We start from the raw sequence: 14808 nt of genomic DNA on the forward strand, positions 1-14808 counted from the left end.
ATCCTCTAATAGAAACTGACAGGACATGAAGACAGAACTACCTGATGGACACACACGATGACTAGAAATCGAGACAGCGAAAAGACTTCGTTCACCTCGGAGAAACCATCCCGAAAAAATAAGTCCTGTATTAACAAGTGCAGAGAAATAAACAAACAAACAAACCCAGACCGAAACGAAAGCAAATAAAACCTCCAAACATTAAAACACAGTGTATAAAATGGTGTGAGAAATTGAAAGTCACTTCACAGCCTTTTTAGTCCATAAAACGCTGCGGGGTGTCCTTTTTGGAATCAGGCCCATCTCCTGAATTTTACCCTTCAGGCCTTGCAAGAAGTGATCCAGGGTAAAAGCACCCAGTTTCTGGTGGGTGGGGCAGCAGTCGTTGCTCTGGTGGGCCGCTGGCTGGGGTCGCCGTCCCCTAGTCCTCGTTGGTGGCGTTTTCCTCCAGCGAGGTGATGCCGCCCAGGCCCAGGCCCGCGGCGTTGTGCGCCGCCGAGGCGGTGAGCACTGTGTGCAGGAGAATCAGTACCAGGACACACAGCTTGAGTCTGCCACTGCACAGTCTGGTCGCCGAGGACACGGTGAGCGACGTCCTGTGGCAGGCGTCACTTCGCTGGGGCCTCCCTCTGCGGGGGAGGTCGGACTGCTCCCCCCTCCGGACGTCACAGCATTCTGGTTCGTCACTGGTGAGGAAGGTTTCGTAGAGCCCTGCGGGGAGAAGCGCACAGGTTAGCGCAGGGCACGGGCGGCCGGAGCGCGGGCTACGTCGGCACCCCATCCACATCCTAACGCTGAGCTGGGTAAGGGCGGCACCTCAGCAGCCCAGAGCCGGTCCTGGCCTCGAGCTCAGGGTGTTCCTGGGTATTCCTGCCACTTGTACCAAGTGCTGGTGGGTCCTGAATACCGAAAAAAGATGTCATCAGGTCGCAGTCCGAACCTGTGGTTCTGGACTGACTTGGAGAGCAAAGACACTCGGCTGCCCTTTCCCCTGCACCCCTGAATGCCACGCGTGGGCGAACGCTGGCTGCGCTAAGGGAGGCCACCACCAGTGGTCATGGTGCGCTTCCAGGAAACACGGAGGCCAGCGGTTTGTGCTCACGAACTTCCTCTTGCCTTGTACGAGCAGAGCCATCCGTGCGGCTAAATGGTGCTCGGGTGCTTTGATTATCTCGTGGTGTGGTGTGGTGTCTCCCCACGTTTGCATTCCCTACGCTACGGAGGACCTTGCCTGCACTGGAGGGCTGCAGCCGAGCCCCCTTCCCATCCACCCTCTCACTTCGCCTTTCAAGAGTATCTGTCTCTCATTCTCTTGTTCCCTCTCTTGCTCTTTTTTTCTTCCTTGCTGAATATCTTCTTTTTTCCCCTTTTTCCTCTGAAAATACATGTTATTCTTATTTTGAAATTGATAAATACATATTTTGAAACTTTGGGATTGATGAAAAGAATAAAAAAACTGCTTGTCTGTAATCGTACCAATCTTGTGCATTGCTGTGTCATGCCTAACACTTTTATCTAGCTGTGTAAGCCACTGTGCTCCTATTTTTTTTTTTTGTCTGATTGAATCATTCCCCCATGGGTGTTAGAATGAATTTTCTAGGCACATTTTTGTCATAATACTCTCAGACTTGGAAAAAAAATAAGGATAATAATAGAGTAGTTGTAATGATTAAATGAGATTTCTCATGTAAGGTGCTTGGCTCAGGGCCTAGCACGTAGAAGTAACTTGAAAAATCTGACTCCTGTTAATAATGATAGTTACCTACAGCATTTCATTGCTTCTACCCATATGGTAACATCTAAAGACCCTTCCTTTCTCTCCAGATGAGGTGTTTGAAGTCTTGGCAAGCCTGGGCTGCTGGGGTTGCCCATCCGTGGAGTCTGTACCACTCGCCTGGCTGCTGTTCCTTCCTACCATGTCCCGTGTCACCATCTGCCTAACTCTCATTCATCTCTTAGGTGTAGCTCAAGTGGAACTGCTTGTGATGTCTCTGCTCAGACTCCCAGGCTGCGAGTGCACTTTGCCTCACTATTTAATAGAGCAATTATTATTTTTTCTTTTAATTACAATTGCCCGTTCTCTCAACAATTTCCTTACTCATCTGTCAACTTGAAACATGAACTACACAGTTTCAGCATTGCATTCCCAATAAGTAGCAGAATGCCTAGATAAAATATTCAATCAGCATTTATCACATGAATACACTAAGTGCATCTGGTTACTTAATTTAAAAGAATCCTTTAATAAGATACGTTTCAATCTTCAGTTTCTTTTAAAGAAATGACCAAGATATCCTTATATCGATGCTTACAATATTCATTTCTTCTTAGGCATTCAAAGGTAAACTTCACCTTCGCCTAGGAAGAATATGGAAAAAAAAACTGAATTAATGAGATCTGCAGCTGCGACATTTTTACTGTATGATATTTTCTTTTTTTCATATAAGATACCTCACTGGTAGGCTAATCATTTATTGAAGTATGTTTTCCAGTACTATATTCTACAATGAAAAGAGTTCATACTGAGATAATAAAAACAGGAATCTAAAGGTCATGTAGATCAACATTTTAGAATATTAATAGAACATATTTAACAATGTCGTGTGAGGAAGAAGTTCTTTGGAAGTCTTTCAGAAGCTGGCCTGCTAATCCAACAAAAGTCATTTCACAAAGAATGCAGTGCATGCAGGCCAATAAAGGAACACTTCTCTTTGAGGGGCCCAATTGATATTCTTTCTTTTCCCCCTGCCCATCTTTTAAACAAGAGTTTTGTTTTTTTTTATTAAGTTATACATGCATACATACTAAAGTTCAAACAATGCCACAGGGTATGTTACAAAATAAAAAAAAAAAAAAAAAAGATCTTCCCATTCCTTATCTCAGATGTTTCCTTCTCAAAGGAAAATATCAGCAAGTTTTTTAGCTCCAATTTGGAATGTTTTACATTTCCCTTGCTTTTCGCACCCTCTGTAGACTCCTCCTTAGGAGATGTGGGGTAATACATATGGTCCTTTCCTTCCTCCAGGAAGTAGCCTCCCCCCCAGCCATCCCCTCTTCCCGAAGGAGCAAGTCAAGTCGCATGCTCTGTGTTCCCTTCCTTCCTAAGGATGCCACCAGCCGGTCCTCCACCCGCCATGCAGTGCACTCGCTCTCTACTCCCAGGCCCCCTGCTCCTCCTGGAGCTCCTCATTCTGTGTACTGACTAATTCTGCCCCAAACAAGCAGTTGGTTCTTTCCATGCATCAGGGTGTTCCCCTGCTCGTCCTCCCAAGGAAGTGCCTGTTGGACCTCGGCCAGTCTGTACAGGCACAGGCACCCCCTGGAAACTGTCCGGCAATATTGTCTTGGGATCATTTTTTAAAAATTAAATTTACTTTTCACAGAATATTTAAAAGCCATACATATGTATGGGTCCCCAGGTGACATTTCAATATGCATATACACTGTACCATGTTAAAATCAGGTTGAACATGTCTACCTTCTCCAACATTTATCATTTCTTTATGTCAAAAATATTCAAAAATCTTTTCTTCTAGATTTCTCAAGTACAGAGTACATTACTATGACCTAGAGTCACCCATACAATAGCACACCAGAACTACTGTTAGCTGCCACCTAGACCCATCAATCAGCCTTCCCTCCCTCTCCTCTTTCCCCTGCCTCAGTAACTGCCATTCTACACTCAACTCCATGAGATCTGCTTTTTCAGATTCCACTTGTGAGGTTATGTGATGCTTGTCTTGCACATTTCCCTTAACATAATGCTCCCCAGTCCCATCCATTTTATTGCGGATGACAGGATTTCACTTCTTGGCCAATGTGAATGGTTCTGTAACAAACACAGGAGTACAAGTGTCTCTGACACAATGTTGTCATTTCCTTTGGATAGAGACCAAGAAGTGGGATTGCTGGATCTTATGGTGGTTCTGCTATAAATTTCTGAAGAACTTCCCATGGTTTTCCATAATGGTGATGCTAATTTATAATCCCACCACCAGCAGGACTGTCCACCACCCATTTATCCATGTCCTTCAGCACTTGCTATCTTTTGGGCGACACTCTACCTGGAGTGATATCTGGTGTTTTGATTTGCATTTCTCCTGAAGATTGTTGTCACCTCTCTCCTACGGTGGACTTTCTGTTTCTTGTATTCTGTGCTTTCTCATTTTGGAGGGCCTTAACATCTAGTGCTTTCAGGAGGAAAACCTCATGGCAAATGTCCAAGACACTGTATGCCTAAAAATGTGTTTTTTTTTTTCTATTTAGTATTTATTTGGTTCTTTGACTGGGTCTGGAATTCTAATCTAGAAATTGTTATCCTTCTGATTTTTTTCTAACATTGTTCTCATATTTGGTCGCTGTATTTCCAGAACCTGTCCTTTAATTTTTCTCTCTCTCCTATTTCGTGTTGCTTTATCTTTTTGTTCTGTTTTCTAGAATACTGGCTGGGTTTAGTGTGTAATTATATTCATGAGTTTTATTTATGATATTCCTAGGAGATTTTCTTGTCATCTGAGGTTGCTTTTTTGAAGGGATTGTTCTCGTTTCATGATTTCAGTCAATAGAGCGCACACATAGTGTTGACATATTTTCCTCCTTTTTCCTCAGGGGAAGGCTGTACCTTCTTGGTTGTCCTCCATATTGGAAAGCACCGGAGTCCGGCAGCTAGGGAGAGCTGTTGACGATGGGGTATAGGATGTAGAGGCATAAACTTATAACATTCTGTCTTCAGGTTAAGTTTCCCAGAAAACTCTGTCCAATATTGGCCAGGAAGGCTGTTTGTTTTCTGAGCATGACGTGGGAGGAGGAGCTGAGGGAGAAGTCACACATGCAGAGTGGGTTCAGGGATCTGTGCTCCATGGGGCCCTCCTGCCTTACCTTCCCCCTGGGTTTCCTAGATCCACAACTCATTCTCATCTCCAAATTCTGGTCTCCTCCTGAAACAATAGTGCCACCAGTCTTCCTCCAGGGTGGGGGACAGGTGTGGAGAGCAGGCCTGGCACAGCTCACTTGGTCATCTCCTCCTGCAGACCTTACAAGGAGCTCTGTCAGCAGAGTCTGGGGTGGAAACAGATTGGCTGTGCCTTCAGCTGCTTCAGCAACCTTTAACACACGTCTCTTTCCTTCCTGATTTCCGAGGGGTTTTGGTTGGTGTCTTCTTATCCACTGTTTTGTTTTGCTTTTTGATTTATGCCTTAAAACATGTCTTTTGGTTTGGACTGTGTGGAAAATGCTGCTGCTCTTTTTATTCATGTCAGTGTGGCCTGTCCTAAATCCTGACAGATGCTGCGGTTTCTGCTGGACACTTCCCAGTAAGCAAGGACATACAGCCATCTGAGGACATCATTTCCAAATAAACAAGGACTACAGCCCTCTAAGGGTGTCACTCCTTTGCCATGTGTGGTAGAGATGAAAGGGTTACCCTAGGGTTCCCTGAAACCTGGGGACACTTGCTTCTTCAGGTGGGGAATGATGATTGCTGATGGTTTTGTCTTCTGAGTGTCCCGCAGGTGCTGCCCGCTGGATTGTGAGAGCTGTGACCCAATCAGCCCACTCTAGTTTGAGTGGACTGGCTGGGTGGGAACTGTGGGCGGAGGGGTGAGCCTGGAGGAAGTGGGTCACTGGGGGGTGCTCTGAAAAGGCTGCTATTCCTTCTACCCCTTCCTCCTTTCCTCCCATCCTCGCTCCTGCTCCTCCATATCTGTGTCTGTCTGTCTGTGGTCTCTCCATCCTACTCTGAGCTGAGCAGCCTTCTTCTCTGGCCCTTCCCCTATGATGTGCTGCCTCACTTTGGGCCCAGAGCAATGAGTCCTCCCTCTGTGGATGGAGAAGGAGACGTCTGAAACCATGAGCCCCAAGTACACTTTCTTTCCCTTCAGTTGTTCTTGCGGGGAATTTGGTAACAGGGATACGAAAAGTGACTAAAACAGACAGCAAAATCTCACATGATATTAACTATTTCTGTTATGAGTTGGGATAAACAGTAGAATCAGAATTTATTATTAGGAAGAGTTTTAAATAACATTAAATTCACTTTATTTCTCTGTTTCAATTAGACTAAGTCACAGAAGAACCTCATTTTTTAAACAGCTCAACAATATTATAATGTGATTTTAATAAGTATTGTCTAAGAACACGTTAGTCAAATATCTAATGAAATCCTTATAATAAACACATGATCATAGTTAAATAGAATTCTTACTTATCTCAGGTATTTACCTTTTAGGATATTTGCACCTAGGAATATATAAGGATAACTTTTCAAATATTTGAACTAATAATACATTTAAAAATACTTTGAAATATTTTTAATTATGAAAGCTTGGAACACTTTAATATTAAAGGACAGAGAAAAAATCACCCTCAATTATAATTTTTTAGCATGAAAAAACAAAAAATGAGAAATTACTAGATATTTTCCCCTAGTCCTTTTTTTTAATCAATGAAGATACACACACCTGTAACACACACACACACACACACACACACACACAAAGATGCATATAATTTATAGATTTCAGACATAAAAATGTATTTAATGTGAGATTTGTTTCACAATATTATTTGATTCTAGAATATTTATTTTCTTTTATGCATGTATGTTAGCAAGAGAGATTATGTATAATATGTATTTAAAATCAATAATTTTTACTTATTTAATCATTAAAAGAACTCTTTTCTAGAGTATAAAATAAATTTTTTGCTACTTACATTAGCAAAAAATTTATTTTATACTCTAGAAAACCTTATATGACATATAATTTATAAACTATGCAAATAAAATTTCATGATTTTCATTTTTTTTCCAATGGTTATTAATCTATCAAGATTGTTTTGTGTCACTCTTGATTATACTTCTCTAAAATATATATCATTTTATAGAACATTTTACACTTATTAACAGAGTTGTTCATAATCTCTAATTTAAAAACTCTAAAAGTGTCTATATCTCTTCCCTATTGTTAATATTTTATTCCACTTTATTCTTTTGTTGTCTATGATATAACATGAAAAGCTTTATTTTTTAATGTCTGTTTTATCAATAAAGATACAGCTCTGGACGGCATGTTTGTCCACAAACTGTTTGTCCACACATTTATTTCTTCATTTGTGCTTAGTATGACTCTGTCTTTTGTTCCATTTCCTTTTATCATTTCCCTGTAACTGCATTGAACTGAATGCCACTTTACTCATTAAAGTTTATTTTAAAGTATAAAAAACGTTTTCCTCTAAATTCTTACCTAATGATGGCATTAGATAATTCTCTTATTCATATTCAGTGATTTTACATATTTTTAATTGCAATTTATATTTCCTTATCTATTTAAATGTCTTTGAGTCTTTTTGCTACAATTTTAATTAACACATTTTAGGACTATTTTGTAACTAACTTCAAGTTTTATTTATATTAAAGAATTTATTTTTATTAAAGAATTGGGCATTTAAGTGTGCCAGGCCGGATGGTACATGCCTGTAATCCCAGTGGCTCAGAAGGCTGAGGCAGGAGGATTGCAAGTTCAAAGCCAGCCTCAGCAACTTATCGAGGCCCTAAGCAACTTGACGAGGTGCTGTGTCTAAAAAGAAAAAAAAAAAAAAAAAAGAATCTGTGGATGCAGCTCAGTGGTTAAGTGCCCCTGAGTTCAATCCCCTGTACAAATAATAACAATAATAACAACAATAATAAATTAGCTCTTTTTCTGATTGTTTCTTTGTCTTCATTATGTAATCTTAAAATAAACATCTATGTTTAAATAAACATTTACTATTAACAGAAAAAAAGGGCACTCTTTAACCAAAAAATTATATTTCATCTGTTTATTGGGGTTTTATCATTGTAGTTGCTTTGGGGGTGACCTTGCATACATTCTGTCAGGGTCATCTCTACCCCCCAGAGCGCATCTTTCTGTTCCACCTTTTGACCTCAGTGCTTCTGGCTGGCCTGCATGTTTCTCTGTGCTGTGTCCCCGTCTGGCCTCACAGTGACTGCAAAGGAGAACTTAACACTTTGTATGTCTATTGCCAGGCAGGTCCGCGGCGTTGACTGTGGTGTCCTGACTGCACAGTATGGCTTCCGCCATTTGATACTAAATGTTCCCTTACCTCTCTCTGCACCCTGTCATTGGTTATGTGAGCATTCACTGCATATTTTTTTCTGTTTGTGAAATTCATTTTTATTGATTTTATTATACCTTTTTAAAACAATAATTATACACACTTGAATCTATGCTTATCTAGTTACTAGTGTTTATGAATGAGTAACAAATTCTTACTTTCTTTAACTCATTCCTCATCATTTTTGGAGTGTTTATTTAGCCTCAAATTATTAACATTTTATATCTTCCCTCCCAGTAATTTTAACACTAGTTCCATATTATTTCTGTATTATGATTTCTGTCATAACCCTGGGCTATTTGGTTATAAGCAACAGAAACCTACTGGAGCTAATTCAGGCAAAGAATAGAAAGCCAAAGGCGGATCCCTCCAGGTCTGCTGGAGACTGGCTCGGCTCCTCGGCAGCCCCGGGACCTCAGCACACATCCTTGCGGGCACTCTCGGTTCTGATTGGGTCCCCCTTTCAGGTTTCATTGCTTCTGCGAACACATCCTACTCTGTCGTTTTTACTTCAATTTCAGTAGGATTTAGGAACAGACGGGAGGTCAGGTTTTGGCTTCAGCCTGCCAGCTTGAACCAGAAATCATACCCATTCTTAAATGCAGGGATTTTATTATTACCAAGACAGTGTTTGTCAGAAAATGTTTTTTTTGGAAATTGGTGTTTTCACATTAATATCTGTTCATTTTATATTTGCACAATGGTGATTTCACGTATAAACTAAGGGTTACTTAAAAATAACTTACCAAAATGAATAAATAAACCCACTTTCAGTGTTACTCAAATGCTGCTACTTTTTGCCTCTAAACATTAAAAAATAGAAGGTTAAATAATATGTACAGAATTTGCTGCTTTTTCAAGGGTACTTCTTTATTTAGCAGTAGTTGGTATTGAACCCAGGACTGTTCTACCTCTGAGTTACATCCCAGCCACTTTATTTATTTTGTTTTCCTATGATTTAGCTAAGTTGCTGAAGCTGAAGAAATTGCAATCCTCCTACCTCATCCTCCTGAGGATCGCAGCTGTGTGCCATTAGCTCCTGGCTTTCAGGGTTCTTTTATAACTGGACAAGTAAAACCATATAAAATGAGAGTGGTATCTAAGAAATCTAGAAAAAATTCCAAATTGTAGCGACTATCTGAGAAATGAAAAAAAATCAGACTTTGGAATAGTTCTCTGTTTATATAACTATTATATAATTAAATTATAAACTATATGTTTATAATTTTTATCAAATCTTTTAAGCATGAACAAATTTTAGTAACTAAGTCATTCATTTGTAAATGAGTATTTGAGGGGCGAGTCAGGGTGGGCATATCAGATGGTTAATGGTGAATGAAGTTTCACATTACTACAGCTAACAGATATGAGTAAAATATACTATTTTTCTTGTGGTTGACATTGTTGAGAGTGAAGATTATTCCTCCACTCCATTTCAGAATTATCGACACCTAGCAGGTTATTTGTCTATGAAAGAAAAATGAACATTGATTTAATGAGAGAGGGAGCCAAGGAATAATACAGCTTTTGCTGTAAGAGAATGCCACACAGAACTGAATGTGCTACACCACAAACCACCAAGATGTAGCCGCACAGTAGCCTCTTGTGTTACATAGAAATGCTACACAAGCAACGGCAACCCTCTGAGTCCACAGGCTCAGCGTCCGTGGACTTAATCAACTGCAGGTCGAAAATATTAGGAAAAAAATGCATCTTTAATGAAAATCTATGAAGTTTTTTCCCATCATTAAACTAAACAATACAGTGTAACAACTCCTGACATAGCATTTACATTGTATGGTATTACAACTGGCCAAGAGATGATTGAATATGTATGGGAGCATGGGCATAGGTTACAGGCAAATTCTATGCCATTTCATCTAAGGAACCTGATCATTTCACCGATTTTGGTATCCCTGGGGGGTCCTGGGCCCAATACTCCAATCCCAACAACTGTCCTGGATAAGGAAGAAAAATCACAGACTCTTTAAAAAGGCCCATATGGACCTGATTATGTAAAGGCCACTCAGAGCTGAAAGTTAACTGCACATAAGATAGAGTATAGATTACTCAAAAAATTGAAAAATGATACTATATGAAATTAAAATCAAAGGCCCACACTGAAATGGCAGAGAAGTTTTACAGAGAATTTACTTATTCATTAAGACCATAAGCTAAATTTGGGAATAAATTGGGCATTCGAAATGTCTTGAAACTAAGCAGAGAATTTCCTCAACTGGTGTTCCCAACATCTTTGAGCATTTTACTAAGAGAACAGACTGTCTGCAGCCAGAGAGAATATAGTCTAAACAGAAACCTAACACACGCTGTTAAATATCACATTTCACATTGTTATTTTTCCTAAAATGGTTACAGTGATTTTTTTTAATTATGAAAAATGTGTTCTGAGAAAATAAGAGAGAAAAAATGGACAAAGAAAATGAACATGCACCAAACACATTGAATTTCCCACCCCACCCCTAACAAATCCTTTGAGGTTTGCCTGTTGATCACTGGACTTGATGGCACCCTGCATAGGGCACCCCAGGGATTCCAGGGAAGGGCCAGCACACTGCAGGACAACTGTCTGTGTCTGCCCTGAGTATTAGAGCAAAGGAGGGGTCATGGCAGGGGCAGTTCCAGGGTAATACGGCCTTTGTCCCTTGTCCCTACCCTGAGAAGTTACCAAGTACCAGGATTATCAGGTGGAGACGGCGGGAGTTACCGTGGCCAGGAGTAAACCAGCAGTTCTTTCTCTTCCGTGGTGGTGAACCCAATGTTCTTCAAAATGCATTCACTTTGCAGATTGGATTGGCTCTCTCAAATGGAAGTGCATTAAAGGAATCTCACAAAGTGCCTTAAAGAGCTCAGATAATTCCAGCTTTGCCTAGAAGCCTGAATTTCAGGTGGATGTGAAGGAGCTGGATCTCCTTCAGGATGTCACCCTGCTTCCTGCTGAGTGCTGCTTTTGTTCCCTTGGATGCCCAAGAAGCCACTTAAAGAAAACTGCATGTTCCTCATTGAGAACATTATTCATTGCTCTCTATTTTTATTTATTTTTCATCATTTTTCTCTGTGAAACGGTACTGTCTGGATAACATGCTGTGGACCAGTATCATTGCTTAGTGATTGCTAACAGACCTTTTTAAATTGGAAATCCTGGTAACTACAAAACTACAATGCTGTAAAGAAAATATTCTTGTAATAGGAAACTACACAAATAATTCTGAGACTGCAATATCTTAAGTCATGAGCTGTAATGGAAAAGACAGTATTGTTAATGCTTTGATCCATCAGCATATTTAGAGTACAAACAACATTTCCTTTTTTTTTTTTTTTTTTTTAAGAAAACCAGGCATTTTGTGTAATCACAGAGTACACATGCAACTACCCCACTGTCTGCATGCATACAGTTAGGTCTACTCTACATGAGGCAAAGGTTTAAGGCATACAAACACCTCGTAAATAGGTCCTGATTTCAGAAATGTGGTTGTTTTTCAATGAGTTAGGAGGGAATTATTTTTCTGATTTGATTCACTAGTTTTTGAAATATTAAATGTTAAAAAAGAAATCAGTTGTGATTTTAAAGAAAACTTTTTACTCAAAACAAATGCTAAAGATAAAGTTGGCAAGACCTGGACTCTAAGAGGAAGCAATGTTCTTTTAAAGAAAATACAAGATAGCAATCCATAGAGCAGGTCTGAAAACGAGACTCAATATTTTTGAGTCGATTTTAAATCTGACAAAAACATTATCTACAATAATTAACCACCTTTATATTTTCAGATTTGAATTGAATCGACTTGCAGTACTTTCACCATTTGAAATAGAACATTCAAATAAAAATAACATGAGAGTAATTCTCTAAAAGGAGTCTTAAGCACTTGGGAAGCAATGTAGGGCTGGCAGCAGGCAGGGCTGGGGGTGGAGCCTCGGTTCTGTGGGCCTGGACACCACTCCACGGAACTGCTTTCTTCCATCAAAAATTAGACTGTTATCTTGGAGTTGCACACTTTCTGCAGAGTGATAGGGAATAATCATCTAGTTCAGACTCTGGTATGCCAGTTGCCAAACAGAATGTCTCTGGCAGAATGATAGTTTTTATTCCCCTAGTTACAGCGTCAGATAGGGAAATAAAATTATAACTCACTGCACCCAATGGCATCTTGGATCTTTTCTGTTTTGCTTCCCAAGCGCAGCCCTTTTGGGTCATTGGTTTACATGTTGTTATTATTATTATTTTGCATCAGAGATTGAACCTAGGGTGATTAATTACTGAGCCACAATCCCAGACCTTTTTATTTTTTATTTTGGGGCAGGGTCTTGCTAAACTGCTTAGGCCTTGCTAAGTTGCTGAGGTTGGCTTTGGACTTGTGATCCTCCTGCCTCAGCCTCCTGAGCCTGGGATTCCAGGCGTGTGCCACCACGTTCAGCTGGTGTACATATATGATTGAAGACAAAAGTCTCTGAAGTTTTAGCACATTGCAAAGGATCTGACCATTATCACTAACTAGTCAAAGAATGAATTTAAAGTGGTAGAGGTATAATGCCAGGGAATCATCCTTTTCTCTTTCTTTTATAAACAGCAGGATTTAATATCCAATTGCAATTCTTAATTAGGATACCTAGAATATCTATTCTTCAAAATGACCAAGATAGACACTTTTACAATAGTTTACATGTCTTTCTGAAGATTACTTTTTTTCAAAAACACATTTTTTAGAAGAATTAAAAGACCTATTAAAGGAAAAAACATAAAGAAAAATAATGTCATTTTCGAGTCCCTGTCTCCTAGAGGCAGTGCAGTGTGAGCCAGGCAGGAGCTGGCTCCTGGGCCCCTCTGCCCTGGTCATCTGCAGTGTCTGACGCCTCTCATTCCATTCGACCCCAGTGGGACAGCATTGTTTATAGTTCTGTTTCCTGCATAAACAGAGACGAGGAAAAGGAGAGGCCACCTGGTAATGAAGGAAGAATGGAAGAAGAAAGGGAGGGAGAGAGACAAAGTCTTGTGCATTCATTTAAGATTTAGATATTAAGAAATAATGTAAAAGGAAATAAAAAGGACCAAGGAAATAGTTTCTCTGTCTTCCCTTTCCACTTCTGTAAATTTTCAAAACCAGCCTTCTCTATCCTTAGTTTCTTTCCTCCTCTATCCATGCTTAAAACTGAACATGCAAAGCTTCTAGGCTGGAATGTGTTTAATTGCTTACTTCTGCAGATGAACATGTGTTTCTTAGGTCATGACCAGGTCTATTGATCCCTTTTGTATTAACAACATCCGGCACAAGATTGGTGCATTACAGATATTGTAGAAAGAATGATGGATCACTATTAGAAAGAAGGTCCACCTTCTTTCAATCTTCAGAAGTGTGCATAATTTATGGAACATGGCAAAAAGAATGGAGGATGCAGAAGGAATTAAGTTAGCTTGCTGGAAGACCTTAAAATAAGGTGATTTTTCTGGATCATCCATGCAGGACTAATGCAATCACAAGAGCTCTCAAAGTGGAAAGAAGGCAGAGGGTGGATAAGAAAGAGATGGCCTATGAAGGACTCTCAACCACTGTTCCCTTTGAAGATGGAGGAGGGAGTCAAGGAACATGGTGGCTTCTGGAAACTGAGAGCAACCGTCAGCTGACAGGCAGCAAAGCAACAGGGCCTGAGTGTCACAACAGCAAGAAACTGCATTCTGCCAACTGTCTGAGAGATCACACCTGTGCAGGGGAGCCAGCCTGCAGACCCGTGATTCAGCCCCAGGAGGAGCTTCTGACCTACAGAACCACGTGGCAAGTTCAGTCACAAGAGTTTTTAGGAAATGATCATCGAATGAATGAAGAGGCAAGAGAAGGACTGAAAATGCAAGAGGAGATACTTAGGGGCAAAGAAGCAGGGTGTACTTCTCCATTGGAAAAGTGTGAAGGAGGAGAAAATCAGCTTAGATGTATTCAGTGCAATTACTCATTTGCATTTCTCCCTAGCACAGTAAGCCTAACAAGTATTTTACAATAAAAGCAGGGAAATAACCCTCTGGAGCCAAGCTCATAACAAGAAAGTCACTATTAGAAGAATTTCAGCTATTCCAATTACAATCTAAAGAACTGGGGAAAGGAAAGAATAGGAAAGTGCAATGGACCATGCAGTAAACTGTGAACCAAGGAGACAAGGCGGCATCTCTCTGCCCTTCTGGAAGACCTTCCTCATTGATCAGGCCGTCTCTTCTTGAGGACTCAGTCTCAATTCTCCTTCTGTGTGGGGCAACCAACACGAAACCCACTGTCAGGCTGCCACAGCCCAGCGCCTACAGCTCTTTGCATTTGGACCTTCTCTCATAGACTCCCATTCACTTCTTATGTCATTTGATGGAGCTCATGATTTATAATAAATTTGATGCTTTTACTGATGGTAATTCTCCATGTGATTAAAAGTTATTTATCTCTCTGTGTAAAAAAGAATTACAAAAGGAATGAAGAGAGAAGTCGTTTATTTTGAAGGGATGCAGAATGGATTCGAATGGACAGCAGGCAGACTGCAAATCTGAGGGCAGCCTTGGCAAGTCAGCAAGACCTGCCTCAAATAAATAAATAAATAAATCTGGGGATGTAGTTCAGTGGTACAGCACCCTTTGATTCAATCCTCAGTACTGAAAATAAATAAATCAAATTTTTAAAAGATTGAGAATCTAAAAGCCAATGAGGA

At 40.2% G+C, this 14808-nt stretch overlaps 1 protein-coding gene across 1 annotated transcript in view; it reads right to left on the reverse strand.

Moving 5' to 3' along the window:
• Positions 1 to 421: 421 nt before the first annotated feature.
• The window catches only part of Nalf1 (NALCN channel auxiliary factor 1), a 557624-nt gene continuing 543237 nt past the window's right edge, over positions 422 to 14808 (reverse strand). The window contains exon 3 of the mRNA XM_076872665.2: positions 422 to 711. Within this exon, the coding sequence (XP_076728780.1) occupies positions 422 to 711 (290 nt within the window). The remainder of the gene's footprint in view (positions 712 to 14808) is intronic.

The sequence above is a fragment of the Callospermophilus lateralis genome, chromosome 12 (assembly GCF_048772815.1).
Source record: "Callospermophilus lateralis isolate mCalLat2 chromosome 12, mCalLat2.hap1, whole genome shotgun sequence".
In the NCBI taxonomy this organism is placed as follows: domain Eukaryota; kingdom Metazoa; phylum Chordata; class Mammalia; order Rodentia; family Sciuridae; genus Callospermophilus; species Callospermophilus lateralis.